This window comes from Clarias gariepinus, chromosome 18, assembly GCF_024256425.1.
Source record: "Clarias gariepinus isolate MV-2021 ecotype Netherlands chromosome 18, CGAR_prim_01v2, whole genome shotgun sequence".
NCBI lineage: Eukaryota > Metazoa > Chordata > Actinopteri > Siluriformes > Clariidae > Clarias > Clarias gariepinus.
Window position 1 is genome coordinate 7,460,638 of NC_071117.1, and position 27,785 is coordinate 7,488,422.

Sequence of the window (27,785 nt, forward strand, 5' to 3'; positions counted from 1 at the left end):
TCAGCAGGTATGATGAATGTGGACGTGGTGTGGCTGACGGCTGTGCTTCTCTCTTTCCCTCTGCTCACGCTGTGTGACCCACTGTGAGTACACACACTTGGTCTTTATTCTTCCCCATATGATTTCCCTAATAATTTATTTATTTTAACAAGGTGAATTCTGACAATTTTACCATATGATTTATTTATTTATTTATTTATTCATTACACATTTTTTTTACATATAGTGCAGATTGCTTTATTTTTCACATGATTACATATTGCCATGTGTTTACTCAAGCTCAGGGCATAATATGATTAAATGCAAACTTGTGCTTTCACATAGATTTCTATAATATATTTTAGATTATTTTAATTATTTAATAAGGTACAGTTATTATTAGAGTTTAACAGGACATAAACAAAACCTGTTTGCCAAGCGCTTTAGCTCTAGTATGTTTTTCGACCTTACTTGTTTACCCACTTCAGACTTGCCAATTCCCATCCACCAGTTATTGTAACTCTCTATAACCACAACAGCTCCTGAACTGGGAGGGTGAAACACCTGTAGTACACCTGCTGAGTCACATACTGTTTGCTCTCTTCTGTGCAAAAGCATCCATGAGGTAGTGTTTCTGTAATGGAAAGACAAGATAGATACAGAGCGAGACATTTTTATCTCATTGCACATCAGAGCAGTTAAGGGTTAAAAGCCTCTCGGTCATTATCGGGTTTGAACCTGGGACCTTTTGAACCATAGTCCTGATGAAAGAGTGATCACTTTTCTGTCAAATCACCTAGGATTCAGATTCTGTAGCTTTAAATGTGTATAAACTGTCTTTTACTTTTGTTATAAAATGTATTAGAAGAAAGATATATATATATATACATTTTTTATTTTTTTATTTTTATTTTTTTGCATTTACAGGAATGTCTTGGTGGCCCCGAACCTGCTGCGGGTAGGCACACCTGAGAGAGTGTTTGTGGAGGCTCAGGATTATAGTGGAAATGACCTCAATGTAAAAATCACTGTGAAGAACCATCCACAGAAAACTACAGAACTGGCATCTGAGTCTGTTGTCCTCACTGCTGCTAACAACTACCAGGCTGTTGTAGACATAACGGTGGGTTATCTGAGGTTGCAGAACAAAAGTGCTTCATGCATTTATTAAAATATTTTTATCAACAGATGCTCTGTTTTCTAGTAGTGCAAAATTTAGCACAATGTAAAACTTCACATATCATTTCAAAAGCTTATTTTTAGATCTGCCCCCTAGTGACCCTTTTGGACAGACTTCTGTATGGTTTTTGTGGGACATTTATGTTGAAAGTTTTGTCCTCTCTCTCTCTCTGTCTCTCTCTCTCGTTTTAAAGCTTTTATTTGTTTATTTGTCAGATATTTAGTTTTAATTTTGTTGTGATTGCATTCATTATGTAGGCTCTTGGTGTTTACAGTATCACTGTCTTGCCCCTGTTTGTTCCTTAGTGATATCCTTTTTAAATTTAGATTTTTTTTTTTCCTGATTGCATCTCGTTATATCTTAGTTTAGTTTTTGTCATTATGTTCTGGTTTTTAATCAATAAAAATGTTATACCTGTGTTTACATTATCCTTTGCTCTTCATTAATTAACAATTTATATAGTTATTGAGTACTAACATAAGTGCATGATGTTTTCGTGGTTCAGATTCCTGACAATAAGGACTTCTTTAGTGAGGACCCATTGGAAAAGCAGTATGCATACTTGCAGGCTAAGTTTCCTTCCGCCGAACTCGAGAAACTGGTCCTGCTCTCCTTCCAGTCTGGCTACATATTCGTTCAAACAGACAAGAGTATCTACACCCCAGGAACTCAAGGTAAGCCAGTCTAAACTCACTGATAAAAACCTAAACTGTCACTCATGTGGCAAAAATCTACAGCTTTTATATACATGTTGCAGTACAAGAACAAAATTCAAAATAAAACAGCATTGAAATGAATTGTTATTGTGTTACTGTAGGTGTTGGATTTGGAGGTACAGTGGTGTGAAAAACGATTTGCCCCCTTCCTGATTTCTTATTCTTTTGCATGTTTGTCACACTTAAATGTTTCTACTCATCAAAAACCGTTAACTATTAGTCAAAGATAACATAATTGAACAGAAAATGCAGTTTTTAAATGAAGGTTTCTGTTATTAAGGGAGAAAAAAAACTCCAAATCTACATGGCCCTGTGTGAAAAAGTGATTGCCCTTAACTGTAATAACTTGAATAACTTAACTGTGGTTTATCACACCTGAGTTAAATTTCTGTAGTCACCCCCAGGCCTGATTACTGCCACACCTGTTTCAATCAAGAAATCACTTAAATAGGAGCTACTTGACACAGAGAAGTAGACCAAAAGCACCTCAAAAGCTAGACATCATGCCAAGATCCAAAGAAATTCAGGAACAAATGAGAACAAAAGTAATTGAGATCTATCAGTCTGGTAAAGGTTATAAAGCCATTTCTAAAGCTTTGGGACTCCAGCGAACAACAGTGAGAGCCATTATCCACAAATGGCAAAAACATGGAACGGTGGTGAACCTTCCCAGCAGTGGCCAGCCGACCAAAATTACCCCAAGAGTGCAGAGACAACTCATCCGAGAGGCCACAAAAGACCCCAGGACAACATCTAAAGAACTGCAGGCCTTACTTGCCTCAATTAAGGTCAGTGTTCACGACTCCACCATAAGAAAGAGACTGGGCAAAAACGGCCTGCATGGCAGATTTCCAAGGCGCAAACCACTTTTAAGCAAAAAGAACATTAAAAACATCTCAATGATTGCCAAGACTTTTGGGAAAATACCTTGTGGACCGACGAGACAAAAGTTGAACTTTTTGGAAGGTGCGTGTCCCGTTACATCTTGCGTAAAAGTAACACAGCATTTCAGAAAAAGAACATCATACCAACAGTAAAATATGGTGGTGGTAGTGTGATGGTCTGGGGTTGTTTTGATGCTTCAGGACCTGGAAGGCTTGCTGTGATAGATGGAACCATGAATTTTACTGTCTACCAAAAAATCCTGAAGGAGAATATCTGGCCATCTGTTCGTCAACTCAAACTTAAGCGATCTTGGGTGCTGCAGCAGGACAATGACCCAAAACACACCAGCAAATCCACCTCTGAATAGCTGAAGAAAAACAAAATGAAGACTTTGGAGTGGCCTAGTCAAAGTCCTGACCTGAATCCTATTGAGATGTTGTGGCATGACCTTAAAAAGGCGGTTCATGCTAGAAAACCCTCAAATAAAGCTGAATTACAACAATTCTGCAAAGATGAGTGGGCCAAAATTCCTCCAGAGCGCTGTAAAAGACTCGTTGCAAGTTATCGCAAACGCTTGATTGCAGTTATTGCTGCTAAGGGTGGCCCAACCAGTTATTAGGTTCAGGGGGCAATTACTTTTTCACACAGGGCCATGTAGGTTTGGATTTTTTTTCTCCCTAAATAATAAAAACCATCATTTAAAAACTGCATTTTGTGTTTACTTGTGTTATCTTTGACTAATAGTTAAATGTCTTTGATGATCAGAAACAGTTTGTGTGACAAACATGCAAAAGAATAAGAAATCAGGAAGGGAGCAAATAGTTTTTCACACCAATGTAGATGCAATTAGATGTAGAGTTTATTTGGTGCTACACAAAAAAAAACATTTTAAACATGAAAAAAAAAATAAAAGAGGAGGATGTAAGTATGACAGTGGGAAGAATTACCCCTAGTCATTAAACACAAACATGAATTGGGTGTTACATAATCATCTGATGCAGGGTCTGATGGGTAATGTAGTCCTGGCACATAACCAGATTGATGTTTAATCTTGGTGCATTAATAAATAATAATCAATTACATACCTACAGTAAATGGAAGCACAGTGGCTTAGTGGTTAGCACTATCACACTATCGAACCCAGACCCCTCCATGTTCAATTCCTGCCTCTGTGTACATGGAGTTTGCATGTTCTTCCCATACCTGATGGGTTTCCTCCCACAGTCCAAAGACATGCAGAGTAGGCTGATTGGCGCTCCCAAATTGCCCGTATTGTTTGAATGAATGTAAGTGTGTGTAGTTGGGTTTGCGCCACAATGGATTGGCACAATGCCCACAGTGTACCCTGCCTCATGTCCCAAGTCTCCTGGGATAGGATCCAGGCTCCTGCGACCCTGAATACAGGATTAAACAGTATAGATGATGAGTGAGTGAGTGAAAGAGTACATATCTAACTAGTGTTTAAAAATAAATAATAAATTAACTGAAATTATTTTTCTTGACCTGCAAATATTCTGTGTATCAATTGTCTTTGTCTCAGTGCGTTACCGAATCTTCTCACTGACTCCTGATCTACAACCTGTTGAACAGACTGGGGGAATCTATGTGGAAATCATAGTAAGTGATTTGGACTACACCTTAGCTGGAATTTCTTATATTTGACAGTTTGTAAATGTTTTTGTGATTTAATCTTATTTGCAAATTTTAAGATTTGTGTATTAACTAAAAGGTGTGTGTGTGTGTGTGTGTGTGTGTGTGTGTGTGTGTGTGTGTGTGTGTGTGTGTGTGTTTTCTTGTCTTAAAGAATCCTCAAGAAATCACAATCAACAGGGAAACATTCTTCACCAAGAAAGGGACTATAACAGGTTCATATGTCATCCCTGAGGTTGCTAAGTAAGTCCACTGCATTGATGAAAGGCATTTATATCTGTGCAACTTGTTATATAATGTTAGCTTAGAGAATAAATAAATAAATGAATGAATTAAATAATGAACATGATCTTTCCGTTTTAATTAAACGTTTTCTTTGCTCCCCCAACCCCCACACCTTCCAATCCCCGACCCCACCTCACCCCACCTCACCTCACCCCTCTCCCAAGACCTGGAATATGGTCCTTAGTTGCGCGGTATAAAAACACACCACAGAAGAACTTCACTGCTGAATTCGAAGTTAAAGAATATGGTAACATTTATATTTATAATATAAAAATCTGCTTTTAATACTTTTAGCTGCCTGTTAAAATGTTGCTGTTTACTTTGCAGTGCTCCCAAGCTTTGAGGTTGCATTAAAACCATCCAAGTCCTTCTTCTATGTGGATGATCAAAACCTTCAAGTAGACATAACTGCCAAGTAAGTAAAACATCTCAAATACAATAAATTACCATGTTTTTTTTAAAGTTGAGTAAGAATAAACTGTATAAAATGATCGAGGATTAGGCCACTCTGTTTAGTTGTTGATATTATAGTAAAATATTAAGATGTGGTGGTGAGATGAAGTGGACTTATTGTCACTAATACCAGAAGTTGATTATTTTTGTAAAACATCAGTATGCATAAAGTTGTTTTTATGACTGTTATAAAGCGCTGACCCTGGAGCTATTACACAGACTTGTGGCTGGGGCATATTTACACACTTTAACAATCACTCAGTAATGCCTGAGGATCTGCCTCTCTTCCAATGCTGCAGCCACTAGCCGACAGGTCTTAGACCGATGGGGAGCTTGTGGGTTCAGGTTCGGTGGGCCTTAGTTCATCCCAGGATAGCTCTGGTTTATGGTGGTAGCTAGGTTGGCGAAATTGGGGAAATGCCCCCTCACACTTACCTCTGCTGCAGAGAGGTTCATTAGTAACTGGTTTATACTAGCCTCAAAATCAACAATTTACAGCACATCAGATTAGAGCCATTATGGAGCCTTTACAGGTCATCAGCAGCAGTCACATCTCAACATTAACTGTTCATGCATTCAGCATTGTAGAAAGAAATTAAAAAAATGGAATTAGGAAGTCCAAGTTCAATATATATATATATATATATATATATATATATATATATATATATATATATATATATATATATATATATTAAACTAAAAAATGAATAAATAAAACAAATAAATTAATAAATAAATTAATTAAAATTACCCTCTTGCCAGTTGTGTTGGACTAATAACACTTAGTTATTAACCTAGTTAACCCAGTGTAAGTATGTATTCAATGGTGTAAACTTTAAAGCACTTTTCGTCAGTCGCTCTGGATAAGAGCGTCTGCCAAATGCCTAAATGTAAATGTAAATGTATACAAATGTGTGTTCATGTTTTTTTTACACCTGAAGCAAGTGAATAATCAACCCTCTGTGAATTATATAAAGGTACCTTTTTGGAAGAAATGTGGATGGTGTTGCATTTGTGGTGTTTGGTGTTACAAAGGATAACAACAAAGCCACGCTGCCAGCCTCTTTAAAAAGAGAACAAGTAAGTTTTTAGACTTCTTAAAAGTGGAAGAACACAATACACTTAATTTCATTTCACTTCTACTCAGAGATGCCCCATCTACTTCTACAATTATTACACAATGCTGACATTTTGAAGTATGTGTATTACATGTGTAATTGCAGTGACACTGATCACAACTGTTTACTATTTCAAAAATTCATATTTTTATGTGAATTCAAATTTAAATGACATATATGTTTCATACAGATCACTAATGGAGAGGGACGTGCAGTGCTTACCAGAGAGATGATCCAGCAGTCTTTCCCAAATATTCCTGACCTGGTTGGAAGCTCTTTGTACATTTCCGTCAGTGTTTTAACAGGGACTGGTAAGATCCCTTTAGATGTTTGTTTCTCTGGTCATTCCCTGCAGTGCATCTTGTTTTAGCTGTCATCCATTATCAACAATGTTTAAATAAACATTAGTTTGAATAAATAAGTATTTTTGTAAATAAATGTGTGTTTTAGGTAGCGAAATGGTGGAAGCAGAGAGGAGGGGGATTCAAATCGTAACATCACCCTACACCATTCAGTTCAAGCGAACCCCACAATTTTTTAAACCAGGAATGTCATTCGATGTCACGGTATAAAACATGCAAATGGTTCCAGCACAACATATTTTATGATTTAAACGTACTTAAAGCCATTTAAATGTGCCCTCTTTATCTAGCAACTAATGTGAATACATTAGCCAATTCAGTACCAGTTCAGTTGTCCCAGACATTTGGAAGAAGTATATTATTATGGTGAAGCATACTGTAGTTTTTATTTCAGTCTACAAACTGCAAACAACTTGTTCTGTTTTCCTTTAAATATGATAAAGTGTATAGCACCAGATATTAAGCAATAGTTATTAGCATTGTTTATTATTGGCATTGTTGTGTAAGCAATTATTATCATTGTTATGCTCACATATTTTAAGTTTAAGGTAAAAAAAAAATCTGTAAAACCTTTTGAGTAATAAGGAACACTTTTATGTTATTTAAAAACAGTTTGCATTACACCCCTTCTGTCTGATTTTGATTTGAAAAAGGTTTATGTGACCAATCCGGACCAGTCTCCTGCTGAAAATGTGGATGTGGTGGTCACGCCCGGTAATGTGAGGGGTCAAACCAAGAGTAACGGTATGGCCAAGGTCATAGTAAACACAGAGGGAGGGGCAAGGACTCTAGAAATCATTGTGAGTTGTGTACAGGAGGGGATAGCAAAAGGGTATATATCTGCCAAAATGTTGTTTTTCACAACACTGATGAATTACTGAATTTTTAGAACTTATATATTATGTTATGTTGTGTAACAGGCGAAAACCACAGTCCCAGGCATATCAGATAAAAGACAAGCTGAGAACAAGATGACAGCCCAGGCCTACACCACCAAAGGAGCCTCCACCAATTACCTACATATTAGTGTAGATGCTGCAGAACTGGCAATTGGTGATCAGATGAACATCAATCTACATTTCGGACAAAGCCTTGTCCAAAATCAAGATTTTACTTATTTGGTTGGTCTCTCTCTCTCTCTCTCTCTCTCTCTCTCTCTCTCTCTCTCTCTCTCTCTCACACACACACACACACACACACACACACACTCCCTGTCTCTGTAACATACACAGCCTTTAATATGTTGTGAGGGAGTTCTACAGTGTACTACTGAGTGTATTATTGCATCTTAATAATGCAAACCCCAGACTTAAAATCTAACTTTAACTTTAACTTTAGCTGGAAACAAATGGGAAACTTGACATGTTTGAAATGTTTTTAAAGCTGATTCTCTTTGTACTAGATCCTTAGTAAAGGACAAATTGTGAAAGGGGAGCGGTTTAAGAGGAAAGGACAATTGCTCGTGACCTTGTCTCTACCCGTCACTAAGGACCTGCTTCCGTCATTTCGAGTGGTGGCATATTATCACATAGGATCCTCTGAGGTTGTGTCAGACTCTATTTGGGTTGATGTGAAGGACACATGCATGGGAAAGGTAGGTAATCTTCTGCATTCTCCTAGTAAATAACACTGGCTTGGATAAAGAAGTGCAATTGAGTTCTCCTGATTTAACTTGAGAATGTACAGTATGTGCACCAATCTCAATGGACACTTTGACCAAGGTTGCCAAAGCAGCAGTTTGCTGTATTGATAAATGTCTGAAAGCTAATTACCCAAGTCAAATGTACTGATAAATATAATGTGTCTAAAATAATGACAAAAAAAGAAATCTATATTTAAGACACTCATTCAACATTCAAAATTGTGGTGGAAAAAATAAGTGAACCCTGGGAATTAATAACTGGTTGATCCCACTAGCCTCAAATGGCACTTCCTGTAGCTGTGTATCAGACTGCACATCATTCAAGGTCAATTTAATGTGTATGACTAACATTTACACGTTTGGCAGAAGTTCTTATCCAGAGCAACTTACAAAAGTGCATTTAAAAAAGTTTCTGTTTTGGATCCTTATACTGGGTTACTAGATTATTAACTAAGTACTATCACTCAAACACTGGAAGTTTTTTTATTATTATTATTATTATTATTATTATTATTGGAGGTGGGGGATTAATTAAAATGTTAATGAACAGATAGGTCTTTAGTCTCTATTTAAAGTTTGTCAGAAACTTAGCTTAACAGACATCTAGAGGAAGTGGAAGCTAGGTTAAGGGCAGAGGTGAGCATTTGTGAGCAGCAATATGGTTTTATGCCTAGAAAGAGTACATCAGATGCAGTATTTGCTTTGAGGATGCTGGCGGAGAAGTACAGAGAAGGTAACAGGGAGTTGCATTGTGTCTTTTTAGATTTAGAGAAAGCGTATGACAGGGTGCCAAGAGAGCAGCTGTGGTATTGTATGAGGAAGTCTGGAGTGGCAGAGAAGTATGTTAGAGTGGTGCAGGACATGTATGAGAGCTGTAAGACAGTGGTAAGATGTGCTGTAGGTGTGACAGAAGAGTTTAAGGTGGAGGTGGGTCTGCATCAAGGATTGGCTCTAAGCCCCTTTTTGTTTGCTCTGGTGATGGACAGGATGACAGATGAGGTAAGACAGAAGTCCCCATGGACTATGATGTTTGCAGATGACATTGTGCTCTGTAGCGAGAGCAGGGAACAGGTGGAGGAAAATTTGGAGAGGTGGAGGTACGGTCTGGAAAGCAGAGGAATGAAGGTTAGCCGCAGCAAGACGGAATACATGTGTGTAAATGAGAAGGACCCAGGAGGATCGGTGAGGCTACAGGGAGCAGAGGTAAAGAAGGTGCAGGATTTTAAGTACTTGGGGTCAACGGTCCAGAGCAACGGAGAGTGTGCAAAGGAGGTGAAGAGGCGGGTACAGGCAGGTTGGAATGGGTGGAGAAAAGTGTCAGGTGTGTTGTGCGATAAAAAAGTATCAGCGAGAATGAAAGGAGAGGTGTACAGGACAGTGGTGAGACCAGCGATGCTCTCTGGCTTAGAGACAGTGGCGCTGAAGAAAAGACAGGAGGCAGAGTTGGAGGTAGCAGAGCTGAAGATGTTGAGGTTCTCTTTGGGAGTGACAAGGATGGATAGGATTAAGAATGAGTTTATCAGAGGGACAACCCATGTTAGATGTTTTGGAGATAAAGTCAGAGAGGCCAGATTGAGGTGGTTTGGACATGTTCAGAGGAGAGATTGTGAATATATCGGTAGAAGGATGCTGAGGTTGGAACTGCCAGGCAGAAGGTCTAGAGGAAGACCAAAGAGGAGATTTATGGATGCAGTGAGAGAGGACATGAAGTTAGTTGGTGTGAGAGAAGAGGATGCAGAGGATAGGGTTAGATGGAGGCAGATGATTCGCTGTGGCGACCCCTGAAAGGGAACAGCCGAAAGACAAAGAAGGAGAGGAAGGTCATACCACCACCTAGGTTCCAGAACAGAAACAGTCTAGATGTACATCTTCCTCAATCTTTGAGCGATGGTGGGACCAGCCGAGTAGCGCTGAAGGATTGGAAGGAACGCGCTGAGGTGCGGGGTGTGATTAGAGTGGAGAAGTAAGTGGGTGCTGGGCCATTTTCAGCTTTGTAGACAAGTACAGTAGGTAATCAACCAAACTGCCTACAGATGGTACTCGACCAGAATAATGATTTTATTGCAGATGATACGCACGGGAAGACCTTTCCATTTGAAAATTTCGATTTGTCAAATACACAGCCATACACAGTACAACATGCAGTAAAATGCTTATATGTCCACCCATTACCTTAAATAATATCAATATGAAATCAATTATGAAATAAAATATAAATAGAAAAACTTTAGCTATAGAAAATTTTGAAGATGAGAATGAAATATAAAAAATATTTAAAAAACTTAGCTGTACAAAATATAGACGATATGGCTGTACAAATATAAAAACTGTTACGGAAATTGACTTTGAATTTAAATAGAAATGTCCGGGGAGTGTGCAAATATGCATGGATTTAAGGATAAAAAGACCTATACATTCAGATTCCTTACACAAAAATTGGGTTTACCGATGGCACGAAGTAAAACAAAAATAAATCATGGTTTCAGAAACATTTATTGACATGCAATTCTTATGCACACTAAATTAAAAAAATAATTAAAAAAACACCGCAAGAATATGTTATAGAATATTATGATTGAAACAAAGCTGCACACATTGGTATGAAGCCCCCATGTCATAAAAGGCAGCATTTATTTAGTGAGTATATATTTGTGCTTTTTTTACGGTACTCTTATTGACTTTTTTTTATTTTATTCTTACTTTGCAAAAGGCAGCACCTATTTAGCAAGACGCCACCCCCTATGACTGAAACAAAGCTGCACACGTCGTGCAGCACCAGCAGCCCAACCTCAATCACAACACACACAGATCACAAAGACTGGCAACTTCCACAAATCACTTCCCACAAACAGGGCAGCAATTAGCATTTATTTACATCTGAACAGAGTCATTTACTTGAATCAATGATCGATAGTTCATGAGACATACATTTAAACAATTTATTTATACAGCTGTACCTGTTTACATGATAATCTACAGGGTTGTCACTGAAAAATTTACTTGAATATCTAAAGTCTTATTAAGAAAATGAGTTTGGAGGTATGGACTAGAACTATTTTGCTAAAACTACTCAACTTTGAGTTTGCTCTGCAGTAGAAGAATATGCTTATGTGAGCCCTGCCTGTAAAGTAACAACCCTGAGTGACAGCCAAAGATTTGAAGGCATCATTGGAAGTGGCTAACATCTGTGTTCATGAGTCTACAGTCCATAAAACATCTAACAAGTAGGGTGTCCATGGCAGGACAACATGAAGAAGCTGCTGTATGACATCATCTCAACCATGATTTATGGAGTAGTAAACATCATGATTTTTGGACCTGGTTTGCTGCAGTCATTGAAGGGAAGATGCATCCCAAGCATATAAAAATTATTCAGGATAAGGCTAAGTGATGATAACAGGACAATAAATTAAAATGCCAGAGCAGGTCTACAACAGAATGGCTTTAGAAAAACAAAATCTGCTTTTGGAGTGGTTAAGTCAGAGTCCAGACCTCAACCCAAAAGAGATGATGAGTTTGAAAAACTCATAAGAGATTGAATGACTTATGAAGAGTCTTACACATGAGATGTTTAAGGAATAGGACAGAGTTAAAGCAGTTCTGTCAGAAAGAATGGCCTAAAAAGAATGGCCTAGAATGGCTCTTCTTGAATGATGTGCAGGTCTAATCCACAGCTACAGGAAGCACCTGGTTGAGATTATTGCTGACAAATCAATCAACTTAATTCCAAGGGTTAACTTACTTTTTCCAATATGATTTTGAATGTTGAATTTGATCTTATCTTCTAAGTCAAGTATATTGACAAATATCACAAAAGACATTATTGCAAACAATGGTGGTTCTACCATGTACAGTATTGACTATGGAGGTGAAAAATTTTGCAACTTCCAAATAACAAATCATTATAGATAACAAATGCCCATTGAGCTGAATCCAGAATTGATGATTCATCCACTTTTTTATATCTTACAAAATACAGCTGAAACTGGATGTCAAGGAAAGTTTAAATGTCAAGAAATTATTTGAGCCTGGTGATGAGTTTCATCTCATAGTTACTGGAGATCCAAAAGCCAAGGTTGGACTGGTCGCTGTTGATAAGGCTGTCTTCGTCCTCAACAAGAACAGACTGACACAGACCAAGGTGAGTAATCCCTGGCAGACTTTTAAGCAATCTTCTTAGCAATCTTATTTTATAATATATGTTCAGTTTACTCACCAATCACACAAAGGCACAAACATGCAAAATTATGTCTCCCAGGTTGGTATTTGGATCACTTACATTAATAGAATGACTAATAGTTTGACTGGCTAAGACTTGAACATACCAAAACAGCTCAGAACCAGTAATGCCAAAACAAACCAGTTGTGAGACTACTCAGTGGCTACTTCAAGGAGTATTTATACACACATGCCTAAACAAACTGTAGGTGATAGCAATCCAAAGATGTGACAGAGGTCTCTGGGAAATTAAGTCCCAGCCACAGTCCAAATACCAAACAAGAAACAAAGTCCATGGGCAAACTTTAGGGGTTAACGCTGACAATTTATCGTACCCACAACCCCATATATTGTATTTTATGTAGAATATATGCATTGTATTATTATTATTATTTATTTATTTATTTATTTATTATTATTATTATTATTATTTCCACCAACAGATCTGGGACATTATTGAGAAACATGACACTGGCTGTACAGCTGGCAGTGGTAAAGACAGTATGGGAGTTTTCTATGATGCAGGTCTACTGTTTCAGTCTGATAAAGCAGGAGGCACCACTGAAAGAACAGGTAAGGTCTAGTTTTTCATGCAATCAATGAATCACTCTATGTGGTGCTCTAAGAGTAATGGGAATGCAATATATCCCAATGAGTCATAACATTGAAACCTCTGTTTTATGTGGCTCAAAAATTCAATATTTATGCACCTAAGCAAATTGAAGACTTGTTATAACAAGTTGTTGTCTTATTGTCACACAGCTGTTTAGTCCCAAAACCATTTAGTTGTTTACAGTAGTTCTCCTCACATTACAGTATGTGTGGAAATGGTCTTACTCTCATTATTACTTTTAAAACTGTGATTTCTACAGATTTTTTTTCCAACCAGATTTCTTTGGTGAAGTTGTTGGTTTAGCACTAGCTCTTTAGTAATGTGTTGGACTGACCTTATTCCAGTCCCAGTAATTAAAATATTTATTTGCTTGATGATGTGATTGAAACACCTGATTCAATAATCAATGGTTAAGTGATATATACAATACATAAGGGTAAGCCTCAGAAGGTTATTACTGAAAGAGCTGCCTGTTTATACCGTTCTATATCAAAGCATATCCATGAAACTTTGACTGGAAGTGAAAAGTGTGGTAGCAAGAGGTAAACAAGTAACAGTGATTACCACGAAGATTGTCAAAAAAAGCTGACTCAAGTATGCGGGAGAGTTTTACAAGGTGTGGGGTGAGGCTGGACTCCTTGTGTCAAGAGCCACAACACACAGACATATTCAGGAAATGGACTATAACTGTTGCATTCATAGTATCTAGCCACTTCTGAACCAGAGACAAAGTCTGAAGCATCTTATCTGGGTTAAGTTGAAAAAGAACTGGACAATTGCTTATTGGTCCAAAGTCATCCTTTTAGATGAAAGTAAATTTAGCATTTTATTTGTAAATCTACAGGTAGGCCCTAGAGTCAGGAGGAAGAGTGGAGAGGCACAGAAGCCAAGTCTAGTGTGATGTTTCCACAGTCTGTTGAAGTGTTTGTGTGTATGTGGAGTGCTTTATAAAGGTTAAGATTTTTTTTTTCAGCAGGCTAGAACTACCACCAACTTTGCTGTCTGAAATCTTGTGCTAAATTGGCCAACCAACTTGCCTAACCCAAAATCTATGGGCTGTTGTCAAAAAGCAGAGGAGAAACACACAGCCCAACAATACAGACAAGCTCACTACTGCTATCAAAGCAACCTGGGCTTCAATAACGCCTCAATACCATGCTTCATTGATGCTGTTATTCATGTTAAAGGATCAATGACCGAGTATTGAGTACATAAATGAACATATATTTCCTTAAGTTCTGTATTGTAAAACCTATTTTAATTGTTTTTGGAAAAATTATAGTATTTTGAGACACTGGATTTTTTTTTAATGAGTTGTAAGCCATAATCATCCAAGTTAACAAAAAGGCTTGGAGTATTTTATTTTATGTGTACTGACTGTAAAATGAATTTCACTATTTGATGTAAATTAACTTTTACACAATAGTGTAAAAAAAAATTGTGTCAAAAAACATCAAATTTATATATATATATATATATATATATATATATATATATATATATATATATATATATAATTATATACTGTATATACAGTATTAGCTCTGTTAATGGTAAAATTTTCCTACTAGCTGCTGAGTGTCCCACCCCACCAAAGAGAAAACGGAGAGCTGAGACTCTACAACAGATCACCCAAAAGCTATGTAAGAATCAGGATTTTTTTTTTTGTATTTGTTTGTTTCCAAAAGATTGTTATTGAAATCTTAGTCAAATGTCTCCAGTGCTATATTCTATTTTTACCCTTTTTCTTAAGTTGGTAAATACTCAGAAGAACTGAAAAAATGCTGTGCGGATGGACTGAGACAAAACAGACTGGGTTACACATGTGAGCGAAGAGCTACGTTCATTTCGGATGGTGAAGAGTGTGTCCAGGCCTTCCTGGACTGTTGTAGGGAGATTCAAAAACGCAAGCAGGAGCAGAAAGAATTGCTGCATCTGGCTCGCAGTAAGAATGAGCAATGCTCTTTACTCTTGTTTGTTTTAATAAAGGGTTCATATAATGAACCCGATAAAAAATTGAACCAGATTTATGCCAAAGACTGTTTAAGAGGAATTAAATAGCTTTTTGAAGCCAGTCATTTCTGATAAATTATTCATTAACTGTCCTTGGCCATTTTAGTGGTTTGGAAACCTGACTAAATAAACTAAAAATGTGTGCTAAAGAAGTTAAAGACGTCATAGCCATACTGTAGGTTAGTGATTATTAAGCATGTACTAGTAAGACTCATCAAATGGTCACATGTGGTTCTCACAAATTCCACACTCAGTTTTTGCCAAGATACTTTGCCAAAGATTAGCACGTAAATTCAACATCAAATGTTTTTTTTTTTTTTTTTTTTCGGCTCAGTTGGACTTCAGCTTAATTTAAACTAAAGTAGAAATCCTATAAATGTAAATACAGCCTTATGATTGAACAAGCTTTGCCTTCTTACATTTTACTAGGGTGTGAATATTGTTGACAAATGTAAGGTTATTTTTGAGAAATAATTAGGCTCAAACTGTTACAATATTGTCAAGATTGGACAAAAATACTAGGTCTAGATTCCAAAAGTAGGTTTCACATAGTATGCTTTATGAACTTTTATTATTATTATTATTATTATTATTATTATTAAGGTCACCATCATAAATTCACTTAGAAATCACTATACATAATTAAGCCTTCATGGGCTCTGAATATCTTAGCTTATATGCCATTCAGTTTTGTGAGAAGCCATGCAAGCATGTATGAGATACACTTGTTTAAGAAAATAAGCTCTTCCTCATCAGAGTTTTTTTTTTTTTATATATTTGGTACTTTATTTTTATTGTGTTGTCCAGGTGATGAAGATGATGAATATATAAGCTCTGATGAAATTGTCAGCAGAACACAGTTCCCAGAGAGCTGGCTGTGGGACGACATCGACCTGCCAGCCTGCCCAGGAAATGGACCCTGGTACTGTAAAAAGCAGTAATCCAACATTTGTTTTTAGTGTAACATTCTGGAGGTTAATGGCAGGGCTGATCTGTTATTTACATCTACTTGTAGTACTACAACAAGTCTCACCTTGGCCAAAAACTATCTGAAAGACTCAATAACTACTTGGCAAGTCCTTGCCATCAGTCTCTCTACAACCCATGGTCAGTGTCGCATCCTTTTTACATATCTAAAGAATCTTAACATAATCAGTGATATTATACCTGGTCAGACTGGCATGTGATGGCAAATATAAAATCATTCTTTTTTCCCCTTATTGTAGGCATCTGTGTGGCTGATCCCTATGAAATAACAGTGGCAAAAGACTTTTTTATAGATCTCAAGTTACCTTACTCAGCAGTACGCAACGAACAACTAGAAATCAAAGCTATTCTGCATAACTTCTCCAATAGGCAACAGAAGGTATTATTTTACTACTATGTGCAATTCTAAAAAGCCGAGTGGTCCAGCATATAGGTTCTCAGTTAAATCTTGACTTCAGAACCTTTTTTTGTAAAATATTTGTTTCATTACTTGTTGTCTCCATGATACTTGATAGGTAGGTGGACTGGTGACATTAAATCCCACGGGTGTGCATGCATGCATTCAAAATGTTTGTTATGTACTGGACCGTTTGTCACCATCATTTTCATTATAGGCCCCAGGTGCCACCATGATGAGAAAGAAAATGATTACAAACGCTAGATGGAAGTTTAGGGAGTTTAAGTCCAGTCTATAACTCACAATAACGCCTTCCTCTTCACAAGTAGATACATATATATTTCTTAATATATGGCTCCCTTTAACCATCAGGTGCGTGTGGAATTCTTTGAGACAGAGCATGTTTGCAGCGCAGCCAGCAAAAAGAAGAAATACCGTATCATAGTTAACGTTGATGCCATGTCCACCAGAGCCATCCCATATGTGATCATTCCCATGGAACTAGGGAACCGCCAGATAGAGGTGCAGGCTGCGAGTTCAATATTTCATGATGGAGTGAGGAAAACCCTGAAGGTGGTGGTGAGTATCATCAGATACTTTAGTGATTTTATTTTCTCCAGACTAGTTTAGTAACAAGAAGTGGGCTACATTTAACCATACATTTTGACATTTTAATTTAAGTACAAAAAACCTTACATTTTATCAAGATTTAAGATTTAAAAAACTTTATTAATCACAGAGGATTAATAAATGCTTAATGCCTAATGCTTAATTTTCCATAGCAAATTAAAATGATTTTATATAATAACACAAAGTTAAGTGCAATGATTAGACATAACTGTAAATACAGGATTATTATTATTATTCTGATTATTATTATTATTATTATTATTATTATTATTTACTTTTATTTATTTGTTTATTTTGATTAGTCTGAGGGTGTGTTAACTGAACTCCCAGAACAAAATTTGGAACTGAATCCATCTCGAGAACCTGGTGAGATCATCAATATATTAATTAATTATAAAAAAAATCTTTTTAACTAATAAAAAACCTAAAACTAATCCATTTTGCTATTCCTATATTTTTTCTAAGCATATATTCTGCAATACCAGTTTTCTATTTCCAGGTGTACTAATAGGTTTCCTTCATGTGTTCTAAAAAAAAAAAAAGGTGGCGTTCAAGTTTTGCATTTGAGGAGTAGTATACCACCTGGGCAGGTTCCAAACACTCCAGCAAATACTTACATCACTGTGGGTGGTAAGAAAATGCTTGTCTCAATATAGGGTAATATGAACCGCTATAAAACCACATTCAAACTTAAAATCAAGCTGAAATCATTGATCTGCATGTGCATGTAAATTTTTATGCATCATGATGGAATGTTAGGACCAGGGAACTGGGATTCCTATATAAACCTTTATTGATTTATTCCATATAATTTCATAACCGGACCCCAGGTAGACACATATTTTCATTTTGTGTGTCTGTGACTGATAAATAGCTATAGCACTTGGTCAAAAAACTATTCATTATTTTGCTCTGTATCAGCATCATACATATATTAGCACTAATACATGTATATATAAATGAATAATATCACTTCAAACAGCCCTACAGTTATTGAGATATCCATTTTTTGAGACAGTAAAAATGATTAAATGGCAATAGCAATATAAAAATGTGAAAAGTTTATAGACACGTCCAAGATGACTCAGAGCTACAGTTGCTGCAATAGTAATCCACTTGATTATGATTATGATTATGATTATGATGATTGATGTATCTAGTAGTTAATAGTTATTAAATAAGCATTTTTTTCAATTTGAAATAAGATGTCTATCTACAGATATCTAAATAATTTGTTTCTGTAGTTATTCACATCAAATACACAGTATAATAATACTCTTATCCCTAACAGTTATAAATTGCTTATTTATCCTAACAACCATCTTTCTCTTCATGTATATTGCATATACCCGCAGGTCAAGAGGTGAGTCAGACAGTTGAGCGGGTCATCAATGGGGACTTCATGGGGAGTCTGATCATACAGCCATCTGGCTGTGGAGAGCAGAACATGGCCCGTATGACACTGCCAGTTACTGCCACACTGTACTTAGATGCCACCAAGCAGTGGGAAGGAGTTGGCCTGCACCGACGTAGTGAGGCTGTCCAACACATCCGAACAGGTGAGAAGACATTTCCCTATAATGCACAGCAAATTTGTTATGTTTTATTTGAAAGCTAGTAAAAAATATAGAACATATAAATTGTGCATTTGGGACACTTTCATGATGATTAAATTTGTAAAAACGTTAGTGGAGTCCTGGTTTATAAAGAAATACAATACATGAAATTTTATATACAAAATGATGTCTCTTCCACTCCCAGGATATGCAGGTGAACTTAGTTACCGTAAAAGTGATGGCTCTTATGCTGCATATTCAACCACACCCAGCAGCACATGGTAAAACCGACTAATACAATTTTGAAGAATGTATTTATTCTTACAGAAGATCCACCACTAGGTCATGTGTTGACTGCTTGTTTTCTCTTTGTTAAAGGTTGACAGCTTATGTGGCCAAAATCTTTGCACTGGCAAGTGACATCATTAGCGTAGATGAAAATGTTCTCTGCAGTGCCCTCCGGTGGCTGATCCTGAATGCACAGATGCCTGATGGCACATTTAAAGAAAATGCTCCAGTAATGAGTGCAGCGCTAGTTGTAAGTTGAGCTTAGATTTGTTAACTTTTTGTTGACTGAAATTATTGATATATACAATAAAAAAATCCTTAACATGTAAAAACATTTCCATCTAATTCCAGGGTGGTGTGCGAGGTGGAGATGCTGATGTATCTCTGACAGCTTTTGTCCTGATTGCCCTGCAAGAAGGAAACCACCTCTGTGAAAAATCTGTCGGAGTATGTCAGCTTTAGTGTCACAGTATTTGAACAGTTTTACAACAAAATGAGATAATGGCATATAATATAGGTCACATAATAGAGTTGAAAATACCAAAGGCGCTCAGGACAGAGCAGATTCAAAAAGATGTAGCGAATTCTGCAGATTCCCACAAAGTCTCGAATGTGGTTCTTGTGGCCCTTGCACAAAAAAAAATAAAATATATATGGGTGTTTATGTGTGAATATGTGTGTTTGCGCACATATCTAACAATGGCCCGCATGAAGAAAAAGGTTAAAAACGGCTAGCAGTGCAACAATGCAATGCCACATTTCAGCAAAATTCTCAAAAGGAAGTAATTGTGTCATTAGAGAGGTTTCTTGTTAAAGTCGTGCAAAGACGCAGGAGGGAGGAGGAAGAGCTAGGAGGCTAGACTCAAGGCTAAAGTGCAGGTTCATTTGTTTTATTTTTACTTTACATTTTGTATTAATTAATTGTAATTAATTGTATTAATTATATTTATATGAATATTTTTAGATTAAGGAACGAATCCTCAAAGTTTCCATTGTTTTTTTTTGTTTTTGTTTTTTATGGGGAAACATATTCGCTTTGATATGAGTGCTTTGAATTAGAAGCAAGCTTCCGGGATGAATTATGCTCTCAATCCAAGGTTTAACTGTAATTTATAACCAACCTTGTAAGCTAGAAGAAAATGCCAAAATGACTTTTTATCTTTTTTTTGATGTCAACCTGTTCATATGCCTGCATATGCAATTGACCAAAATTTTTAAAACTGTACTCATGCCTTCATGCTGTACTCAAGTAACTGCTTTTCTGTTTCTGCTTTTAATTTTTTTCTCTGTCATTTAGAGTCTTCCTGAAGCTTCCAGGAAGGCCATTGAGTATTTGGAGCATAGACTCCCCTCTCTAACAAATCCATATGCAGTTGCTATGTCTTCCTATGCTTTGGCCAATGCTGGTAAATTAAACAAAGATCGCCTGCTGCAAGCTTCTTCAGGAGGTCAGGATCTCTTAATTTCATAATACTTTACATTAATCATTCAGGAAGCACATTCAAGCTTCCATGTTTGTACATAAACAATATCCAGGACTTACAGTAAGTAGCTTAAGTATGCACAAAAGTCCTGTCTTTCTAAAATACATTAGAGACAAATTCATCAATACATTCCACATCTCGTGTGCAGATGGAGCCTACTGGCAAGTTGCTGGAGAGCATCACTTTTCTTTAGAGGCAACAGCGTATGCCTTGCTGGCTCTGGTAAAAGTAAAGGATTTTACTGCAGCAGGAATAATTGTTAACTGGCTTAATAGGCAGAGTAGTCCATACGGGAGTTATGGCACTACGCAGGTAGATTTATTCATTTATTTATAGTTATTTTTAATGTATTCTTTGGATTAAAAGTTGAAAGTACATTAAAAAGTGTAATTAAAGCAATATTTATCTCTGTTTATTTTCAGTGTCTGTATTTGTAATATTACTTGGGTTGTGTTGATTTGCTTTAACTAATTTTTGATTTAAATGATTTTTCAATGACGTAAGTCAAAAGGTAGAGATGACAATTATGTCCATTTGAGTTTGCAGTGTCTCTGCCTTTACCTGTCATCTAGGCAACCATCATGGTGTTCCAAGCAGTGGCTGAGTACTATAAGCAAGCAGGGGGTCATCGGAATGTTGACTTGGATGTAGAAGTGATTGTGAGTGGGCGAAGTCGCCCAGTGAGATGGAGTTTCACCAAGAGCAATATACATCTGACACGCACAGACAAGGTTAATTTTAGTCAAAATAAAGATTTCCCTTTGTTAGGTTTTTGTGGTGTCATGCAGATATTATTGAGATAGTTGTGTCATGAAAAGCAAAGTAGCTAGAATGCATGTTATTATTATTAATAATAATAATAATAATAATATGATAAAAAAATAATATTAATAATAATTATCATCATACTTATTATTGTTATTATTATTATTATTATTATTATTATTATTATTATTATCATCATTATTATTAAAGAGTTCATCAAGAATGAGTTCATCAGAGGGACAACATATGTTAGATGTTTCGGAGATAAAGTCAGAGAGGCCAGATTGAGGTGGTTTGGACATGTTCAGAGGAGAGATGGTGAATATATTGGTAGAAGGATGCTGAGGTTGGAACTGCCAAAAGACCAAAGAGGAGATTTATGGATGCAGTGAGAGAGGACATGAAGTTAGTTGATGTGAGAGAAGAGGATGCAAAGGATAGGGTTAGATGGAGGCAGATGATTCGCTGTGGCGACCCCTGAAAGGAAACAGCCGAAAGACAAAAATTATTATTATTGTTATTAATTAATTAATTAATTAATTATTTTTTTTATAAATTAATGAATTTATTTATTTATGTTCTTAAGCTGCTTTAATACATACTGACAATCCTGTTATAATAATTCAGTCAGAGTTTTTGGTTTTAAATTGGAAAGAAAATTTAAATATACACATGTGCCAGATCAGGTTTGTCCTGCATCATTGTGCCTGAAAGTGGTTCATCCAAAAACCTGCCCATAAGTGTCTACTTTAAACAGAGCCAGAGTTATGCTAAAAGAAAACATTTTCATTCTCTGAGGAAGAATGGTCAAAATAATCATCCTCGGTGATGCACATCGGTCTGTGGGCAGCTCATGAACTCCACACACCATTGATTTGCACAACCACCACATTGATGCATAACACCATCAGCTTCTTTTTGAGTTAATCTGTATCATACTGTATATTTCATTATGCCTTATAATCTAATCTGTTATAATATAATCTATACATTTACTCAGGTTTTAAATTAAGCAAATATCAAAAAAGGTACTGCACTGCACAACCTGTTATTTTTCTCCATCTGTCCCCCACAAAAGCTTTTCCTACTGAAGACAAAAAAAAATCTAAATTTTACATTTTGCACTTTTAAGATTTCTGTCTTTTATTACTGAAAGAAGAAAGCTTAATCAAATATTTCTGTGCACAGGTTCAGCTCAAGCAGGAGTTTAACGTTACTGCTAAAGGGTCTGGTGCTGGAGTTCTAAAAGTGAGTATTCATAGATACAAGAAAGTTCTTGTTTTGTGTTTGTAATTTATTATAACTAATCATTTATTACTTTTTATAGGTATATACACTTTATTATGCAAGGCCCATAGAAAAAAAGAGTGACTGCAAAAACTATGATCTGTCTGTTAAAATGAGAAAGGAACAAGAGGGTATTTTTTCTTATTTACTTTTGCCTCTATACATTTAACACTGTTTCTATTTGTGTTGCTCAAAACAATAAAAACAGTACCAGTCATAGGTTTGGACACAGGTTTTTTTTTTTCTTTTATACATTCTAGGACAAGATTGGAGATTTAAAACCTATAAAATTATACTTATGGCATTAGGCAATTAAGTAACAACAACAGCTGTTTTGAATAGTTCTTGCAAGAACATTATTGTCAAGGGCATTTGCAAAAACCATCAAGCACCATGATGAAACTGGCTCTCATGAAGACCATCCCAGGAAAGCAACACCAAAACTTACCTCTGCTCCAGAGGAGTTACCAGCCTCAGAAAGTTACCACCTTAGATTAGAAGTTATAAAGGCTTTACAGAGCATAAATAGCAAACACATCTCAGTATCAACTGTTCAAGGGAGATTATTGCATATTTTGGATGCCTTCAGCATTGTTTTACAAAAATCGGGAAAAATTAGAATTTATGTCCAAACCTTTGACTTTGGTAGTGTATATATAATATATAATATTATGTTTTGCATTTTATATTTGTTTTGCTCCTCCACATTTATTTCTTAGTAACATATCCAGATGCTGAAGAAAGCTATGAGGTCATCATTGAAGTTCTGTAAGTTCAAAATATTGTGAAATAAAGGGCATTTACACCAATCAGTAATGACATTAAAACCACTGATAGATAAAGTAAATAACATTGTTAAGATGTTAATACATACTTTTTTTTTTTTTTAAATCTAGTTTCAAGGATCCAAACAGAGATGCCACCATGAGTATTTTGGATATTGGATTGCTGACAGGATTTGTGGTGGATGAAAGTGATCTTTCAGAAGTAAGTTCTACTATGTACAATATTGCACTGCTATGACAATAAGCGTGCAAAAGCACATAGATTATAGAATATATACTTTATAAAAATAATATTATAGAAGCCATTGTGTAACATTTGTTTTTCACACTTATAATCACAGCTAACCAGTGGGAGGGACAGATACATACAGATGTTTGAGATGAATAAGCAGCTTTCAGAACGAGGCTCACTCATCATTTATTTAAATAAGGTACATTTAAAATAGTCACATTTTTTATGTAATGTGATGAAATATATTCTGTTGAAGCTGATTTATGCTTTTGTCAGGTATCACACACTGTGCCAGACAGGATTGTTTTCAGAGTGCACAAGATAACCAACGTTGCTTTGCTCCAACCTGCTGGCGTCACTGTGTATGAGTATTACTCTCCAGGTAAATAAATAGCAAACACATCTCAATATCAACTACAATATCAACACACACACACACACACACACACACACACACACACACACACACACACACACACACACACACAAACTTATAGAAAATAAGTTAATGACAGAGTTATGTACTTATCTGCAGTTTTTTCTATATGGGTCTATATGTTTTGTTCTTTATTTGCATTTCCTAATTTATTTCTATTTCTATTGATGATTTAGATTTTAAAGGTCACAATCGGTCATATAAGCATTTCACTGCATATCGTGTTGTGTATGACTGTGCATGTGACGAATAAAATTTGAATTAGAATTTACTCTGCGAAGATCAAGTTCAACCCACTTTATTTCTCTCCTCACGTTTTGACAGTAATCTCTAAAAATGCTGCCACAACATTATCATTCAGTTTTTATTTGTAGCAACAAAAAAAAAAAAAATATTTTAAAATTTAACATTACAGTTATTTACTTTTGGTTGCTTTCACTCTTAATTGCAGACCTTGGCAATGATAACCCTACCTTATCCAAAGTGTTACTGGTAAATGTTATGAAGGTTTTTCTTTGTAAAAAAAGACAGTAACAGTATCATTACAGGATAGCAGCAAGAAACGTTACAAAAATATATATAATCTTATTATTATTGTTTTTCTATTATTGATTAATTTTATTATTAATATATTCTTGATGGTTCTGTGAGACTTTTCTGAACTTTAAACTTTAAATGAAAGATTATACAGCACAAGCTTGTGGCTAGATGTTATCTTGTTGACATTGCAAAGCAATCAACTTGAGTAGTCTTTAAAGCCCACCCACTGAGTTTGTTTAATGGGTGACTCTAAAAGATTTTAATATTGTATAGTGCATGTTGGTCTAGAAATATCTTTTTTTGGTAGGTGGCCATTGTGTGAAGTTCTACCATCCCACAAAAAAAGATGGAGCCCTGAACAGATTGTGCAATAACCAAGAGGGGCTGTGCCAATGTGCTGAAGGTAAACACATTTACAGCTGATAGTGAATATACACTAAATAAATAAATGATTAATATATGATAAATTCTAAAGAAATTATTTCACTTATAACATGTTTTAAACTGGTAAAATAATACCTAGGTGGGCAGAACCTTTTGCGCATTTATGCAAGTATATTATATTTAAATTGTCTATATTTCCTGAAACAGAAAACTGCAGTGTTCAAAAGAAACTGAAAATTGATGAGAAATCCAGGGATAAAAAAGCTTGTGAAGCCGGCATGGATTATGGTAAACACTGAGAACTATTTATATTTCACATTCTAACAGATGCCAAGAATGCTATCTGCACACATACAGTACAGTATTTTACTTACTGAAATATAAATCCACAATATTTTGGTTAAGCACTTTTAGCTTTGATTACAGCATGCAATGTGGTCCATGCTTATGCTCTCAGAGCCCCTCTTTTATAACTGGAGTCCAGGAATAACCCTATGCCATCAGGGAAGAAAAAGATCCAATCTAGGAGTAACCACATCGCAGTCCTTACTCTGGAATAGTTTGCATTTGGTGCAGTTTTACACATATACCCGAAGGGCATGTCACAACCGCTTGACAAATCTCTAAATTGCTTATCATACTGAGAACATAATCTAGGTGGGTTATCACTTATCTCTCATGGCATGGAGCATCTCTTTCATGGTGCTCTGGTATGCAGCCAAGTCATTGAAGATAAGCTTTCCTAATTTGAAAACTATTTGTATACAATGTATTGAGGTCATTGATACAGCATAGGGGTTGTCTATCATAAAATTGTTTTTGAGTCATCAATGCACAACTCCACTTAAATATATTTTTTGGCCTCTTTGGTTTCATGATGGCTGCATGTGACCTCTGATCAGGAATGTCATCCTTTAAAGTTACAGTATTTACATTTACATTTACATTTAGGCATTTGGCAGACGCTCTTATCCAGAGCGACTTACATTTTTATCTCATTACACATCTGAGCAGTTAAGGGTAAAGGGCCTTGCTCAAGGGCCCACCAGTGGCAACTTGGTGGTTGTGGGGTTTAAACCTGGGATCTTCCGAACCGTAGTCCAATGCCTTAACCACTGAGCTACCCCTGGCCCCTATATATGCCCATCTGGAGGCTGAGTATGCAGCCCATGTCATTTGCATCATGAAAATGCATCTGAATTCGTAGAGCATTCACTTGAACTTGTTGTTTATCACTCAAATGGGTCACAATAACTTGGTTTTGCCAAATTTACAATTGTTTCAGCATCATCATCTTCTGAATTGCATCTTTCAATACCTCAGCAATGACTGTCACAACTTCACAAGAAGGAAAATGCTCTTGGATAACTTTAAAACCCCATATTGAGTCTTGCCAGACTCACTTTGCTGACTAGAAAGGGCACACACAATGCTTGTCAAGTAAATTGAACACCAGTTCAGTCCCTTTATCATATGGTATGGAATATTTGCTGAGAGGCTGTAACTTCCTATAATTGAGGCAGCAGGTTTTATTTCTATTAATTAGCATCAATGCTAACTTAAGCACTAGTGTCAATACTTTAGTTCTTTTTGTTTGTTTGACATTTAATTAGAATCCTGAAACTCACTTTTTTTTTGAGGTGGCAGACACCCGTGGAGTTTCTTGAACCTTAGCTAAGATTTTTGTAGCACCCTGAGTAAGTAGCTTTCTTTGCTTCATGTGGGCCGCTAGCATTACCCTTCCTTTGAAACAAAAGCTTTTTTTGACCAGGCAAGGTTTACATTCTTTTTTTGGGATGTATTTTGCAGTTTATAAAGTCAAAGTACTGAGCATGGACCAGAGCCCAAACACAGATTTCTATGAAATGAAGATTGAAGCCGTCCTGAAAGAAGGTATGTTTTATTTGCCTGTATGACACACTGTAAACCCTAACGCTCAAAGTAAACATAGTGAGTACTGTTAACTTAAATAATTACAATTGGTATAAATTAATAGACCTTAATGAGTATTTAGAACTTTTTTTTTTTTTTTTTAAGTGAAAAAAACTTTTCAAGTTAGATGAACAAATTTGATATTTTACGAATGAATCTGACTTACAAATGATCTTCCAGAATGGACCACGTTCTAGAGTCAGGGACTAACTTATATTGTATATCCAGCATATGTGTCTTCAGACAAATTCATCTGTTTGGGTTTTATTCAACAGGTTCTGATCCAGATGTACATGGAAAAGTGAGGAACTTCATGGGTCATGCTAACTGTAGAGAGTCTTTTGGATTTCAGCAAGGCAAGAACTACCTCATCATGGGACAAAGTGTTGACCTACCAAGGATAGATGGAAAGTAAGTTAACTTAGCTAGACAACAAAGTTACCATGGGACAAATTTGGTGTTGTGAATGAGGAAAGAAGACAAGATTTTTCTGTGATTGGATCCTTATTTGTATTATTTGTTGTTGTCAGGTTGCAGTATATCTTGGGTGAGCAGACATGGATTGAATATTGGCCCACAAGGGAAGAAGGTCAAACCACTACATACAAAGATACATACATCGGCATCAACTCACTGGTTCAAATGCTTAATGAATTTGGATGCACTACATAACTATTTTTTTCTTTTTTTAATAAAAAACATTTAATGTAATTTTTTTTAACCCTACTTTGTCCTCTGCTCGCAAATATTGTGTTATAAGAAGCCAAATTAATAAAGCATTTAAACAGCACTGGTATTATTATTATTATTATTATTATTATTATCATCATCATCATCATTAATAATAATCATCAGAAGCAGCATAGGTTTAAAATGTTATTGTCATATGCACAGTAAAGCAACATGTTACCCCCATACAATGAAATTGTTTACAGTAAGTCCCCGACTTATGAACATTTTGAGTT

General features: G+C 36.0%; 1 protein-coding gene across 1 annotated transcript; it reads left to right on the forward strand.

Moving 5' to 3' along the window:
• Positions 1-27,574, forward strand: LOC128506541 (complement C3-like). Its single transcript, XM_053477037.1, has 41 exons — positions 1-83; positions 907-1,102; positions 1,665-1,833; positions 4,301-4,377; positions 4,565-4,653; positions 4,860-4,942; positions 5,023-5,110; positions 6,129-6,231; positions 6,460-6,580; positions 6,720-6,835; positions 7,285-7,431; positions 7,552-7,752; positions 8,034-8,225; positions 12,253-12,414; positions 12,935-13,064; positions 14,676-14,747; positions 14,858-15,049; positions 15,925-16,039; positions 16,133-16,224; positions 16,344-16,483; positions 16,874-17,080; positions 17,434-17,497; positions 17,675-17,761; positions 18,487-18,690; positions 18,893-18,968; positions 19,066-19,225; positions 19,327-19,422; positions 20,273-20,423; positions 20,608-20,771; positions 21,032-21,190; positions 22,413-22,472; positions 22,552-22,642; positions 23,231-23,279; positions 23,408-23,498; positions 23,638-23,727; positions 23,805-23,910; positions 24,812-24,907; positions 25,096-25,176; positions 26,698-26,781; positions 27,096-27,231; positions 27,351-27,574. Exons 1-41 carry the CDS (start codon positions 10-12, stop codon positions 27,490-27,492), a joined length of 4,953 nt encoding a protein of 1,650 aa, XP_053333012.1. The 5' UTR covers positions 1-9; the 3' UTR covers positions 27,493-27,574.
• Positions 27,575-27,785: the final 211 nt, after the last annotated feature.